Genomic DNA, 14,535 nt, shown 5'->3' on the forward strand with positions numbered 1-14,535 from the left:
CAAGTCTGGGCCAACAAACCCAAGAGACTCTGATCTCCCACTAACTAACAAAAAAACTGAAAATGAAGTTGTGGCTTAAGTGCTAAAGTGCCAGTCTTAAAAGAAAAAAAAAAGATAAATGAAAGAATGAGGCTCTGAGTTCAAATCCCAGTAATGTCAAGCACGTGCACACGCATGTGCACACACACATACACAGAGTATCATTTAATAATGTTAATAGTTCCTAAACGGGACAACACACACTGTAACAGTAACAAATTAAAATTTCTAATATGTAAAATCATAACATACTTCTGCAATATGACATTAAGAAAATTTCAAATGCTAATATCATTGTATTGAAAAAATGGTCTAAAGACAAGTGGAAAAAATAATTTATTGTAGTTTGTTTCATACATCAACATGGAACATTTATACATGTGTTGAATGGGCTGATATGACAGACATTTTTACATATCATTAGTTGTACTATATTTTTTCTGAAGATAGATATTAATAAATTATTAGTGACATTATAAGAGCAACAGGCCTTTTATTCCAATAAGAATACATTCAATGTTGAAATTAAACTGACTTTCCTGAACATGATGTCCTGGATAGAAGCCCATTCTAAGCTAAGGAAAGGAAGCTCATTTCTGGAAATAGGGCAAAAGTGGCTCTACTGGTATTTTGGCAGTGCATTTCCAGCCTTGTTCCTGGCTATGGTTGGAGCCCTAACATCTACCCTAAGCTAATGCAATCACTCAACATGAGACAGTATATTTAAGTAAGAGCTGTGAGCAGCTAAGAAAATTGATTTCATTACTTTTTGTTGTTGTTGTTATAGTCCTGGGGCTTGAACTCAGGGTCTGGATCCAGTCCTTGTGCTTCTTTGCTCAAGTTTGGTGCTCTACCACTTGAGCCACAGCTCCATTTTTGGCATTTTTAGTGGTTAATTGAAGATAAGAGTCTCATAGACTTTCCTGCCTGAACTAGCTTCCAGCCACAATCCTCAGATATCAGCATATTGAGCAGCTAAGAGTTCAAACATGAGTCACCAGTGCCCAGTGAAATTTAAATTTTAATACAATAGAAATGATGGCACTTAAAAAATTATGATTGCTACATGATTTGAATCCAATGATTTAATAGTAATATGTATTATATTTTCAAAAGAACATTAGCATACCTCAAAATAGTCACTCTTTCCTTAGCATGGTATTAATTCTTACTTTGGAAGTCTGAAAATAAATTTCATCTTTTCCTAAAACTTAGACTCACTCCATTACAAAATGATTTCTATAATGATATACACCAAATATGATATAAAGTTTGTTCTAGGTTATAGTCATTAAAATATACATATACATATATATGGAGCATTAAACAGATTTGGTGAAGCATGATTACATACATAGACGCAAGGCAGAATACTCTTCTATTTTAGTTAAATTCAACAACTATTTTTTGGATGGCCAACTTGCAGATTGCCAGTTCAAGTAATGCTTGCAGTCGATTTTAAGACACATGAAGCTCACATCATCCACATCAAAAGCTAAACTTTACATAATATACTATGATCTTAAACATAATCAAGAGCAGTGCTACACTGAATAATGGACAGTATGAAATATATTTAGGAGTACAGGGAAAATCAAAGTGGACTGTTAACATGTCAGCATCTTCTCCTTGGCTTGGTCCGCATATCCTCGCCTCGCCTGCAGCCTCCACCCCAGGGGAAGGGCTTCAGTTATCATCCTGGTTTGTTTCCTTCAAAGAGTAGAAGGAATGTTTCATTGGCTAGGATCATGAAGTTTACAGTGTCCCCTACGTACAGATTTCTCTCACCATGCTATCTGTGACACACTGACAGCTTCTATAGATCATACCTATCAAAATTATGGGTGAAATTATTCTTAGGATCACCCAACTAACAAAGTCCATATTTACATCGCATTGGAAAACATGCCACGCTAATGGGTAAACTACTTAGAGTAAAAACCCACTGAAAGAAGACAAATATTTAAAAAGCTGGCATTCCATTCCCTTCAGGAATGAAAAGAAAAAAGTAAGATCTGGTCTCATTGCCTCTGAAGAACCAAGGGGCCAACAGGGGACCAAATGTCCCAGGCTTCGGTTATGACTCCCTCACCCCCATGGGGCACAGAATCCAGCCAGCCATGACCTTGGGGAAGAGGCCAGTCTGGGTGGGACAATGTCCTCAGGATAAAGGGTTCTGGCTGCAATTAGAGCCACAGTGTTCAAAGAATCTTCGGGGCTTCCTTCAGGAATTGTTTCAACTCTGTCAAATCATAAATCACTCATCTCTCTGGAAGGAACTCCCAAGGGACTTGGCTTTGCCTCTGTTCCCATGGGGAGACATTCCGCCCTAGGAAGTATCATAAGCTTGATGGCTAAGGAAATGCATGCTCTGCAGATCTCAGAACCAGTTCAGGGAGCGCAGCAGAGAGAAAAGGGTGGGCTGGTCCCTCTCAGTCTACTTTCCTCAGTCGTTTTTTGACCTGGGTTACAGAGGAAGAGCAAATCTCAAGTATGATCTATCCACTGGTTTGCTTTGAATTTCATTACAGGACCAAGACTGGCAGCCATAAAATGTTCCTTAAAAGTATGTCTTGTTCTAACTGGGGCATTCAAGCTTCAATTATTTCCACCAGATTAGTGAAGAGTTAATTTCTGAAAGAATTGTTTTCAAATGAAATCTGTTTTCATTGTGGATGATGGTGGAACTTCCTGTTTCCTATTCTCCTCTTAGAAATGAGAATTACACTTGGATTAGTCATACCTCTGTCCCTGTGTTTTTTCTGGAGAGGAACCAGACTTGCATTGGTTCTTTTTTGCCCTTCATGGATACAGGGCCTCTGTGCTCCAACTGGAACTGGGGATCTGAATTTTCTGGAGACATAAGGCACCTAAAAGATAGGATGGAAGTAGAGGCAGCAGTAAACCAGCGTTGTATAGAGACCGGCAACTGCAAAAACATAACGCAGTCCTACTTAAATGCATTAGTGCTTTAGAAAGAATGGTCATGCCATGTAGTGATTAACTATGAAATCATTTAAAACAGAAACAATGACAGTCTGAAAAAAAAAAAGCAGCCCTAAATGCAGAAGGAAGGAGTAAAGGTGAGAGGACTAGTTCTCTTACCTATATGTGTATTCAGACACATTGATCTTCCCCTTTTCCCCTGTGGTTTCTGTTCTGCTGGTGAGGTTGACAGTGTTTCCGAAGAGACAGTACCGAGGCATCCTCTGGCCTATGACGCCCGTCACCACCTCTCCCGTGTGAATCCCTATTGTTATCTGCAGGGATCAGAGCTCGGCTTCAGTTCGTGTCATCACGAACACCTGGCATCTTGCTGTCTTTATATTACAGAATAATGTAGATTCGATGCACAACAGAATACCTGTCTATGAATCATAAACCATAAGCCTACTCCAGACGACTCTCCACACCCTTACCAAAATTCTGTCTCCCAAGAGAGATATCCAAACGCTGTAGTTACTAATGACGTGACTAGGACATCTCATATGAGATTCAGGAAAGAGATTAATAAAAACAAACTGGGAACGAGGTTTTATCTTGTCTTTAGGGACATGGCGCGGGGTAATTTAAAATAGATATTTCCCATTTCTATGAAACAGTAAGCTCAATAAATTGTCTTGGGCTTTACTCTCAAAATCCACATCCTTGTTCATATGAATGGTTTTCCTGGGCAAGGATATGAATCAGTTCTCCACAAAGGATCTCTATTAGTATTATAATATCTTTTTTACATACAAACCTGAACAGATTCACCATCTACTTGAACCTGGCCAGCGATTTCCATCATGTCCAAGGCCAGGTGGCAAATGGACCGTGCATGGTGGATGCATGGCTCGGGCAAACCACTCACTGTCATGTACTTGTCACCCACGGTCTCCACCTAACACAACACACACATGTAGAAGTTCAATGGTTAGCATGCAAAGGATACTTTCATTTACCCCTTGAGTAAAAACTATCTTCCCAGGTTATTAGCAAGGTGAAACTCTCCTTCCTCTTAATTCTCTGCCAATCCTAATGCATTGAACTCTGACAGGACAAAACTTTACAAAATACACTTTACAAATTATACACTATGATCTATGAACATGGACAAGTAGAACTATAGATTTTCTTCCAATAAACATGTGTTTCCCACCTGTGAACCCCTAAAATTTAACAATAGTGGAACACTGCATTTGTCCCTCAAACAAATGGTATGAAACTCATTGGCTAAGCTGGGTGCCAATGACTCACACCTGTAATCCTAGCTACTCAGGAGGCTAAGATATGAGGTGAGGATTGTGGTTTGAAACCAGCACAGACAGGAAAGTCTAAGAGACTTTTATCTCCAAGTAAACAATGAAAAAGTCCAAAGCAGAGTTGTGGTTCAAATGGTTGGGTGGTAGCCTCGAGCACAACAGTTTGGGGAGGGCAGCCATGCCCTAAGTTCAAGACCCAGGACCAGCACACATACATACACACATAAAAAATGTCATGGGCCAAAACTCAGTGATTTCTCATGACTACTTACCATTTATTTTCATGAAATGCTCAGCAAGTGCTACATGTTACCTCAGAAAATGACCACAAAATAAGTTGTCCTATGAAATTCTATCACATGCCTAGAGACGGTTAACATTCTTGCCTTATGAAACAACATTCCACTGACTTCATTTTTCCAATATTATATTTGTTTCTACTTGAAACCAAGGGCAGAAAGACTTATAAATGTTTCTCTTCGAGTTGATGTTACTAAAAGCACACTTCAGTCCTAGGAGCTTTCTCAAGCTCCATGATTTCTTTCCAGTGCAAAACATTTATATATTTCAGTAAAAGTGTCTTTTGCAGGCACCCACATGAATGCCATGTTTATAGTAAATGTGATAAACAGCCTGCACAGATTGTGCAAAGAAACCGCTGAGCATTCTGCTTTAATCAGAGTCATCAGCTCCATGAGACGCTTGTTTGGGTTAAAAGGAGAAGAAGGTAATTATTTAAGGAAATGGTAAACCGTGATTCATGGGGACTCACTGTATGCAGATGCAGCTACAGTCTGCAAACCATGGTAGCAGAACTTGTAGAAGGAAAACACAATCTCAGACCCCAAATAGCATTGCTGTGGGTGTTCAAGAGGACTTGCCTTGTACACAAACGGATTTTTCCGTGAATCAGTCAGGGTATCAAATCTGGTGTAGAGGTCATTGAGAAGGTTGACAATCTTCATGGCTCCTTCCCCAGAGGCATGCTTGCTGCAGAACACGTTGAAGCCCACAATGCCACTGAAGAGGATGGTCACGTTGTCATACCTTTTGGCAGGCACTGGACGCTTATGTCTCAGCTCATTGGCAACAGATGGAGGAAGGACAGAATACAACAACCTGTGGGGATTGGGAGAAAGGTTCCGTAAGACATGCTGGGCAAACCTTGGGTGCTTTTGCTGTCCCTATCATACAGTGTCAGCGACATTGGCTCCTTCTAAACATCATCAAATATCATCTCTATGTGAGTAAAGGGAGACATGGATCACATAAATGATTTGTTCATTTTGATCATATGTGTCCTAGATTTAAGACAATCCAAACCGAGCCAAAATTAGTTAAACAAAGAAACAGAAAAATCAGGAAGGACTAGCAACAGAAAATAATGTCTGTACTTATAGCTGTGTTTTCCCATGCTATCAAGATAGTGGCCAATTGACAGTTGCCATTATATAAGCACCTGGAATGTAATGTGATATAGTGTAATCTTGGAAACTTCTGAGGACTGAAAAGAAATTATTTCAATTTTTATCAACTTGTAGTAAATGAATGGGATTGGTTTCCAGTCATTCCTACTTCATAGCTCCATGGGAAAGACAGATAGACTGGTGGAGAGTGGTCCAGATGAGAAAATACTTAATTTGTATTCATAGGCAGTACTAAAACTACCACCACGGCATGAGGGTCCAGCCAGGGGAATTGTTCAGTCCACACATGGAAAGAGGACAGCTCAGTAAATCAAAGGAGAATCAGAGATCACTTGGTTCAGCAAGAGGGATCAGGAGGAAATGGAGTCTTCTTGTTTGTTCCCTCCCTAAAGGCCAGAGGTAAAGTTTAGATCGTCGGGAAGGAGATGAGCTCACACTCTCTCCTAACCATAATGGAGTTTTTCTTAAAGTTTGAAGCAGAACACAGTTCATGAAATGTTGAAGCTACACTCGAATACCAAATGTAAATAATAAAACTACTCAGCTTTAGGTGAAACTATTAGTGCACCTTGAGAAACTATCTAGAAAAACCTCAACGCAAATCTATCCATATAAAGTTCATCGAGGACTTCCTAAAGCACAATATCTCTAAACCGAATGAGCAGACTCAGAAAGTCAAATCGACCCTGAGGAAACCCCAGTCCTGTGATGAGCCCTTCTCATCTACCAGATAAGCAAGGCTGGCCCAGCGTGCAGGCCTAGCAACTCCCAAGGCTGGACTGCTGGTCTAACCGGTGTGCATCCCCTGCTAGGTCCGCTGCCCAAGGGCACCGTACAGGGTGTGGACATCTTGACATGCAAGGCCCTAGAGCAGCTTCTGGCCCTAAACTTCCGCATCAAGGACCAGCTGCCCTGGGGACACCAAGCTTTTGCCGCCTCGCCAGCTTGGAGTGGAAGGCGACCTCTGAACTCCCAAGTGCCAGTGGATGGCCACCACCACTGCAGCTGAGACACGCAAGGAGCCGTTGGGCTGCAAGGCCTTCAGCAGAGACGAGGCTTCCGCCCAGCCTCCTCCCCGACCACCCCCGGAGGACAGCCAAAGGACCCTGTGCTGCACTTTCTGCACACCGCCACAGAGCTCAGGGCTGCCAAGGCTCTGGACACGGGAGGCCTACAAATCAGGCTCCCGCTGGATCCTTCAGCCCCTCAGCTCCAGGGAACCACGCTTCCCCTTTCTGCCCCCAGCCTCCAGCCGCAACGCTAGCCCTGTACTAAGCCTCTGGGCACCATGGTCTTCCAGGCTTCTGCCAGGCTTCCGCCAGGATGAACAGGGATCCCAGCTTGTGCCTGATACCCAGTGGACCTCCAGGGGCTGCCAGCTTCCTGTCCCAGCGACGTGGTTTACTTCATCTCCAACCAGAGCAAGATACTGAGTGACAAATGACAAAACCCGTATGACACTGAAGTTCTTAAATGTAGTCTCACAAGCTCCATGTAAAGCCTGATTTTTCCTGTGCCATGTAGCAATAAAATGTACACTTTCTTTTTCAAGCAATGGCAGATATCAAGCTGTCTGGTCTCATTTTTTCTAAAATCTGCCAAGTGCATGATGAACAGTTTAATCAGGTTGTAGCTTAGACTTATGGGGGTAACTAGGACCATCTCAAAGGAAGGAATTGGACAGGCTTTCAACTTAAGACTGAAAATTCCCAGTATGCGAATTAAGCAGTTAACAGACAAAGACAGGCATTTACTGTCTGTTGTCTTCTCTAATTTATTTATGCTATCAGGAAAGTTAATTCATGAGTTAACTTGTATGCACAGTACCTGCCCAGAGGCATCTACTTATGCATTAACGTTGGCCTTCAAATTAAATGGTATTAAAATTAAAAATGAGCACCCTAGGACCTAGATAAAACCTTTTAAGAAAGTCAGGAATTTACTGTCTTTGTTAATATTTGGAAGTTGGCCGAGTGATAGCAGAAGTGCAAGGAGTCAGAGATGCCTTTCTAGATTCAATGTCAGTCTTAGCGACCGGAGAGTTGTGCTGTCTTATGAATGGAAGCCAGGCCCCATCTTTAAGCACATTCTTACGTGTCTGTCTTTTTCTTTTCATCTTCCAGAGCTCGTAATGTGAGCTGCAGCCTATCCGTGAGGATTTCCAGTTCCTGTGTCAGTTTGTATTCCTCCCTAAACTGCTCTCCCAAAAGAACAAGGTCGCGCGTGGCGTCATGCAGAGGGATGTCACTCAGGTACAGGCCTCTCCTCGTCAGGTCGTCCAGGTTCATCACACTGCCCACACAGAGAAGGAGGCCAAGTCAGTCGTGATTGACCTGCGCGGCCAGTCCTGTCCTGCCTGCGGACAGCTCCTAGCACAGACTGAAGAGTCAATAATCAATTCATACAATGACTTTATTCCCTGACACACTTAAAAATGAATCAGAACACAGTAAAAGTTAAAATACACTTTTAGCAAGTTGTACTTTAAGGAGTCATTTACTTTAACTGAAAGATACAATTAGAAATTACCCCATGAAACCTGACCAGGTGTTTATTATGAGACTGTTAGTTTTCATTTTCTTATCAAAAAGAAAAAAATATGATTATTCTCTTAAGAGGAATAATACTGTTCTCTTGAAAAACCAGAATTTTTTCCTTATGCATTCCATGATTTTTATAATGGTTGTTTTTCCCATTTAGACATAATGATTACAAGTGTACAACGGGGCTCCAGTGGGGCTCAAGTGGTAGAATGCTTGGGCAGCATGCACAAAGCCCCAAGTTCATGCCACAACAGAACCACAGAGGGGGGCGGCGAGGGAGGTAGGGAAGGAAGGAAGGAAGGAAGGAAGGAAGGAAGGAAGGAAGGAAGGAAGGAAGGAAGGAAGGAAGGAAGGAAGGAAGGAAGGAAGGAAGGAAGGGTATTTAGGCACTGGTGTTAGTGGCTTATGACTTTGATCCTGGGAATCACCATTCAAAGCCAGCCCTGACAGAAAACTCTACAAGACTGCATCTCTAAAATAACCAGCAAAAATCAGGCTGGTGTCAACTCAGGTTGTAGAGTCCCAGTTGAGCAATAGTGAAACTCTCTGAATGGTAAAGAGCCTGTCTAGCTAACATGAGGCAAACCCAGTACCAAGAAAGAACATGAGGGTGTTGTTATTAACCATCTTTGAATAACTTCAATGGTATTTTGTATACTTGAGAGTTTCTGATGTATGTGTGAATTGTGAGTGTGAGCATGTGTATGTGTGTGTGCTCATGTATATGCATGCTATTCTTAATTCTAGCTCACAGCTGTCTATTCTTGTTCACTACATTTTCTTGGTGGCTTGATATGTTATTTGACCCAATGAATTCTATTCATCTTTGTAACTTAAATCACTCTGGAAATAAAATTATAATGCTTATTGTCTCTATGAAGTTCTGGCAAGTATAAAGTTGAGTGTAAAATATATACTTATTTGTTAAAACTTCTTAAAACTTCTTCAAGTTTGTCATTGATTTTTAATCCTTTAAGTTAAAACTAATAATTTAGTCATGATCCTACTAAAAAAAACTGTATTAGCAAAAGATTTCTATGCAAGATATTCTTATAAATGTTCATAAGTCAAAGCAAAATTAAAGATGTAAATATATAAAAATAAAATATTTGAAAACCTTATCAACAAAACACACTATTTTTTTTAGATTTTGTTAAAATAAACATGAAACTTAAGTTACTCTTGTAGGAATAAATCCATCTAGACAGAAGCAAGTTTCTTTGCTCAATTATAGGCAAGATGAGTTCACATGAAGAGAAAAACCAACAGATTTTTAAGAGCTTAAAATGGAAATAAGTAGTGAAAATTTTCATACTAGGTAAGAAACTTAATCAAACTATGAAAAATTTCCTCATATTTTAATAAAGTATGAGTATAATTCTGTTTTTGCTGGGTGGGATTTGAACTCAGGACCTAATACTTGCATGCTTGACTAGTTATCTACCACCTGAGCCAGGCCCCTAGTCCTGCTTTTTGTCTGGTTAATGAAGTCACACGGACTTTTCTGCCTCACTCAGTTTTAAACCAGGGTCTTCCACATCTCAGCCTTCTGAGTAGCTAGAATTACAGGCAGGAATTACTGGGCCCAGCTATTAGTCCGTCTTGATTTAAACTAATTATCTTGGAATTATTTTGTAAAGAAAACTTTTTTTACTTGCACTTTTGTATTATTTAACATGAGTTCAATCCTTTCTACAACCATAAGCAGACACTATGACAATCTATTGGCTCCTGTCTGCATGCAGCAAATGATAATGCACTCCAAACTCGCTTTCTCTCTCCCCAAAAAGCCTTTGTCAGGAATTGAATAGGAATTGTCCCTAATGGAGAGTTTTCACTCTACTGAAGCTCAACCTGAAAAGAGGAAGAAGAAAACATCTGATAGCGGAGGTATTTCTAGATTTTACAGAGTATTAATATTTAAAAACTTGTACAAGTCCTAATTTTGTTTCTATTATTTTCATAATACATTTACTAAGGAAATAAGTCATTTTTGTTCTTATATAAGGCAAATATTCCCTAATAATGGGTGCTACAGTTATCCTTTCCTATTATTCTAAAACAAATTTAGGTATATTTTCATATTCTGAATTCCCATTCATCTGTAGATAAAAGCCTTTCTGAAATTTGAAAAGTGTCAGCCATAGTTTGGCCCTATTTCAATTTTATAATATATTTTGAATACCATATCCTGATGAAAGTCTACACACACACACACACACACACACACACACACACCTTTTATATATATATATATATCAGAGCAGCCCAATCAACAGAGTTCTTCTTATAATTTTTTTCTCACATCTTATAGAAAAGTTCATTTCAGGGTACAAACTGTACACATGTATTTATGTTATCATTCTAGGTGTTTTATACAATTGCTTTTTTATTTGTTTTTTTTTTGGCCAGTCCTGGGCCTTGGACTCAGGGCCTGAGCACTGTCCCTGGCTTCTTCTTGCTCAAGGCTAGCACTCTGCCACTTGAGCCACAGCGCCCCTTCTGGCCGTTTTCTGTATATGTGGTGCTGGGGAATCGAACCCAGGGCCTCATGTTTACGAGGCAAGCTCTCTTGCCACTAGGCCATATCCCCAGCCCCACAATTGCTTTTTTAGACAATACTTCTTTTAAGATATAAAATTTTCAAATTGAGTAACTAGGTTAGTCATTCCTTATAAGTACTTCACAAACAGATTATGAGGTGGTGTATATGTGATTTCTCTTGAGTTTATGAACAAATGTTTGATAAGCTCTTTGCTGTCACGAAGGATTATATAGCAAGAGTTGGAAAACCAAATTTCCTATCAACATATGCAAGCCTAGGGAATAAAATTTTATTGTCAGGGCATTTAATATACATGTAGTAAATATCATACTAAACCCCATTACTATACACAATTAAAATATACAAATAAAAATATTAAAAAATTAGATGTTACTGAATTCATTACAATTAAGATGTATGCAAATGAATTCCAATTAACACCCACATGATTACCTTGGTGAACAAAGGAAAAGTATGCTATCTGCTTCCGGTAAGTAGATCATTTGACCTTTGAGTCGTAAGCAGCTGATCTCCGTCAGTTCACCCTCACATTCCAGTTTCTCTACATCCAGCAGTCCTTCCTTGGGAAGGTAAAACACAGTGTGAAATCAGTGCTTGCCTTTAGCTGACCATTGAGCAGAAAGAAAACCGAGGCTTGAAGTCAGTGCACCAATCGGACCAGGAGGGGGCGTTTCTCCAGTTAATTAGCACAGTGTCTCCCTTTCACTGGGGGGGGGGAAGGGGGAGGGGAGGGAAGAGGGGAGGAAAGGGATGATAAATATGCCAGGACCTGCTCCTTTCATCTCAGAAGGGCACCACTGTGCTTCTGGTCATGTATTTAAGTTTCTGTGCCCCCTGCCCACGACTATCCAGAAGGGCTGCAACATATATTAGTGGGTTCCAACAAAAATAAATAAATAAATAAATAAATAAATAAATAAATAAATAAATAAACTAGCTAACCTTCACAGAGCAGCTGACAGTAGGAATGAGGAAATTGTACACTTAGAAGATGGATTTTGCTAAAATCATCCTAGGAACACAAACTGTGAGATGAGGAAATGATCTAAATTACCACCAAGATGATTTTATCCCTCTTCTGATCCCACAAAGATGGCACTGAGAATAATAAACAATTCAAGGAAGGCTAAATCAGCAGCAAAGGGTCAAGTTTTTAAATGCCTTTGTTAGTTCTTCAAGTTCTAAAATAAGGCATTGTGGCCGCATCGGGAGTGGAAGGTGTTGGCTTTATTGTGTGAAACTCGCGTGTCCCAGCAAGACACGCTCTAAAACTCACTTTAGGTCCTTCTAACTCACTTGACTGAAGTCCAGGCTTCTCAGCAGGGCCACAAAGCCACAGCTTTGCGTTTTAAACAGTGGGTCTTTCTGAGGATCATTTGTCTCACAGAACGCGAGAGTTGATACTTTTTCCTCCTGTTCTTTTTGTAACTGCTAACATAGCTTACTCGTTCATATGAGTTTAAAAAGTGCCTCGATTACCTTGCTTCTCAACACAAACACGGTATTGATGTGTGAGAGGATCCCGTGGAAACTAATATCAATGTGAGGACGGACCAGGGAGAAGACAGAGAGCAGGCTGCAGTTCCCAGGCTGGAGCTAAAGTGGAGGTAAAGAATGAAGGGCACTTCATTAATTAAAGCGACTGTTACAATTGGAGGTTCATCATTAGGCTAAGCAAATTTATACTGAAATTTCCACACCTGGGGATGGCAATGCCATGTGCGACATCACCCGGAACACACTCAGAGGGTGCAGGTGTCAGGTGTGACAGAGTTGTCCGGTTCTGGGGAGGTGTGTCCTGGCTTACCTGGGGGAGCACTCTGAATATGGCGTTGCCACACTGAGTGACCACGAGGTCCCGGTCGAAGATGATGTGGAAAGGAAAGGCTTTGCAGAAGGTGTACGGGCTGATGCGGGACTCCTGAGTGCCATTCTCTTCAAATCTGTCAAGGTCTTCGTAAAAATCCTCTTCTTTTGACTCTTTTTCTTCAATTAAAAACTGAGTATGATCACATTCTTCGTTTCTCTGCTGAATAACCTGAATTTCAAAGGGAGGGAGTTATGCTAACTCTCTGTCTTTCAATTTACTTTAAATACCTAAATCTTCTGAGCACTGGTAGCTCACATTTGTAAACGCATGAGGAAGAAATCTGAGGATCGTGGTTCGAGGCCAGTCCAAGAGGAAAATCCATGAGACTCTTACCCCACAGCTAGGTGTGATGACTTGTGTACCTGTCGTTTCAATGGCTGGGTGTGATGACATGGACCTGTCATTCCAGCTACAGGGGAAGCCCAGAAGTGAGGTGGAGATGTGCCTGCCTATCTATCCAGTGACAAAGGGAAAGCAAAAATAAAAGGCCCTCCAAAACCCTCACTACTATCAAACAAACACCAATAAGAAAGTTCTGCCTCCTAGGTAGCCCCCAAATAGAGTTCTTTGCATCCCCTTTGTCACAAGACACTGCAAAATGGTACTTTGGGTTGAGCATACTAAACACATAAAGCAGCTGACTGGGAGATCATATGATCAAAGATGGAAAAACATGGTGATCCTCCTTGTTACACAACTACCATATATGAGGTCTCTGGCATTTGTTAAAATGCCACACTGAACTACTTTCACTAAACTAACTTGATTTTCTAAGACAGACTTTTTTTCATTGATTAAAAAAAAAAACACATTCAACTGCATTGCAGTGAAGACAAAAATATGCACGAAGATAGAAAAAGGAATCTGAAAAATCCGATCTGAGTCGACATTAACGTTCCGTTTGACTACACAAAGCATGGGTCTCTTGCATGCTGGAACCAGTCACATGCTCTTTAGCCTCCCAGCTGGTGAGTGCTCACCGGGAAAGCAAAGCAAATCTCTTGCCTCAGGCAATGTATAGTTAGAAGAAAACTCTGCTGCCTCATTGTAAAAAAATAAATACCCTTACATAGTACATTCCAACACCAAATACAAATGATTGCTCGGGATTTTACCAGTCTGGCTTATAGACACTTTTTGTGAAATCCACTAGCAGCCATAACTCCAGATAAATTTATGCAGTATCATTTGCAATATCAAGAATGTCATCAGTGTTCAAGGCAGCCTCCATCCTTGATCCTTACCTTCATGTCTATTTCAGTGCCATGTATTTGTTGAGCCACAGTTTTGATGATCCCAATGACAATATCTTGCAGTCCTTCCCTCTCTGAGTAGTAGTGCAGAATGAGTCCTTTGCCCTTCTCCGCATCGGTGCACCTAAAGGAGGGAGCACGCATGCCTGGGTAGATGGTAGCAAGGTGGTCATGCAGAGCATCAAGGTTCTGCAATGAAGAGGACAGAATGGTGAAGGAAAGACGCTTCCACTGTGATAGCACATTTCAGCAATGCAAGCTATGAAACACTCACTGGGTAGGTCAGCAGCGTAAACACATACATAGCACAGCCTCTACGGGGATCTGTCGGGCAAGTGCCATAAAGAAATTGAAAGAAAACTAGCAAAATGAAGACAGACATATATGGCTATTAGTGCTTAGAGCATTTGAAGAAAGGACAAACACGTGGCACATGAAAACAAATGCCTTCCACAGAACAAAGAAGATAGTTAAGTGTGACAGCAAAGGCAAGTACACGTATGTGTAGGTTGTGTTAAATGAAGAATGCCCAAAGTGACCTCCTATAACTCTTCTGTTTCCTCTACTACTATCAATTTATGTTTACTTTAAGT

At 40.7% G+C, this 14,535-nt stretch overlaps 1 protein-coding gene across 1 annotated transcript in view; it reads right to left on the bottom strand.

Annotated features, from left to right (window-relative positions):
* Window positions 1-969: 969 nt before the first annotated feature.
* Gucy1b1 (guanylate cyclase 1 soluble subunit beta 1) overlaps window positions 970-14,535 on the bottom strand; it is a 43,743-nt gene continuing 30,177 nt past the window's right edge. The window contains exons 5-14 of the mRNA XM_048364324.1: window positions 13,934-14,131; window positions 12,627-12,857; window positions 12,299-12,415; window positions 11,252-11,379; window positions 7,805-8,002; window positions 5,165-5,402; window positions 3,782-3,922; window positions 3,145-3,299; window positions 2,783-2,909; window positions 970-1,749 (exon numbers count right to left, since the gene is read on the bottom strand). Of these exons, the coding sequence (XP_048220281.1) occupies window positions 1,726-1,749; window positions 2,783-2,909; window positions 3,145-3,299; window positions 3,782-3,922; window positions 5,165-5,402; window positions 7,805-8,002; window positions 11,252-11,379; window positions 12,299-12,415; window positions 12,627-12,857; window positions 13,934-14,131 (1,557 nt within the window). The 3' untranslated portion in view covers window positions 970-1,725. The remainder of the gene's footprint in view (window positions 1,750-2,782; window positions 2,910-3,144; window positions 3,300-3,781; window positions 3,923-5,164; window positions 5,403-7,804; window positions 8,003-11,251; window positions 11,380-12,298; window positions 12,416-12,626; window positions 12,858-13,933; window positions 14,132-14,535) is intronic.

Source organism: Perognathus longimembris, chromosome 16 (assembly GCF_023159225.1).
Source record: "Perognathus longimembris pacificus isolate PPM17 chromosome 16, ASM2315922v1, whole genome shotgun sequence".
Classification (NCBI taxonomy): domain Eukaryota; kingdom Metazoa; phylum Chordata; class Mammalia; order Rodentia; family Heteromyidae; genus Perognathus; species Perognathus longimembris.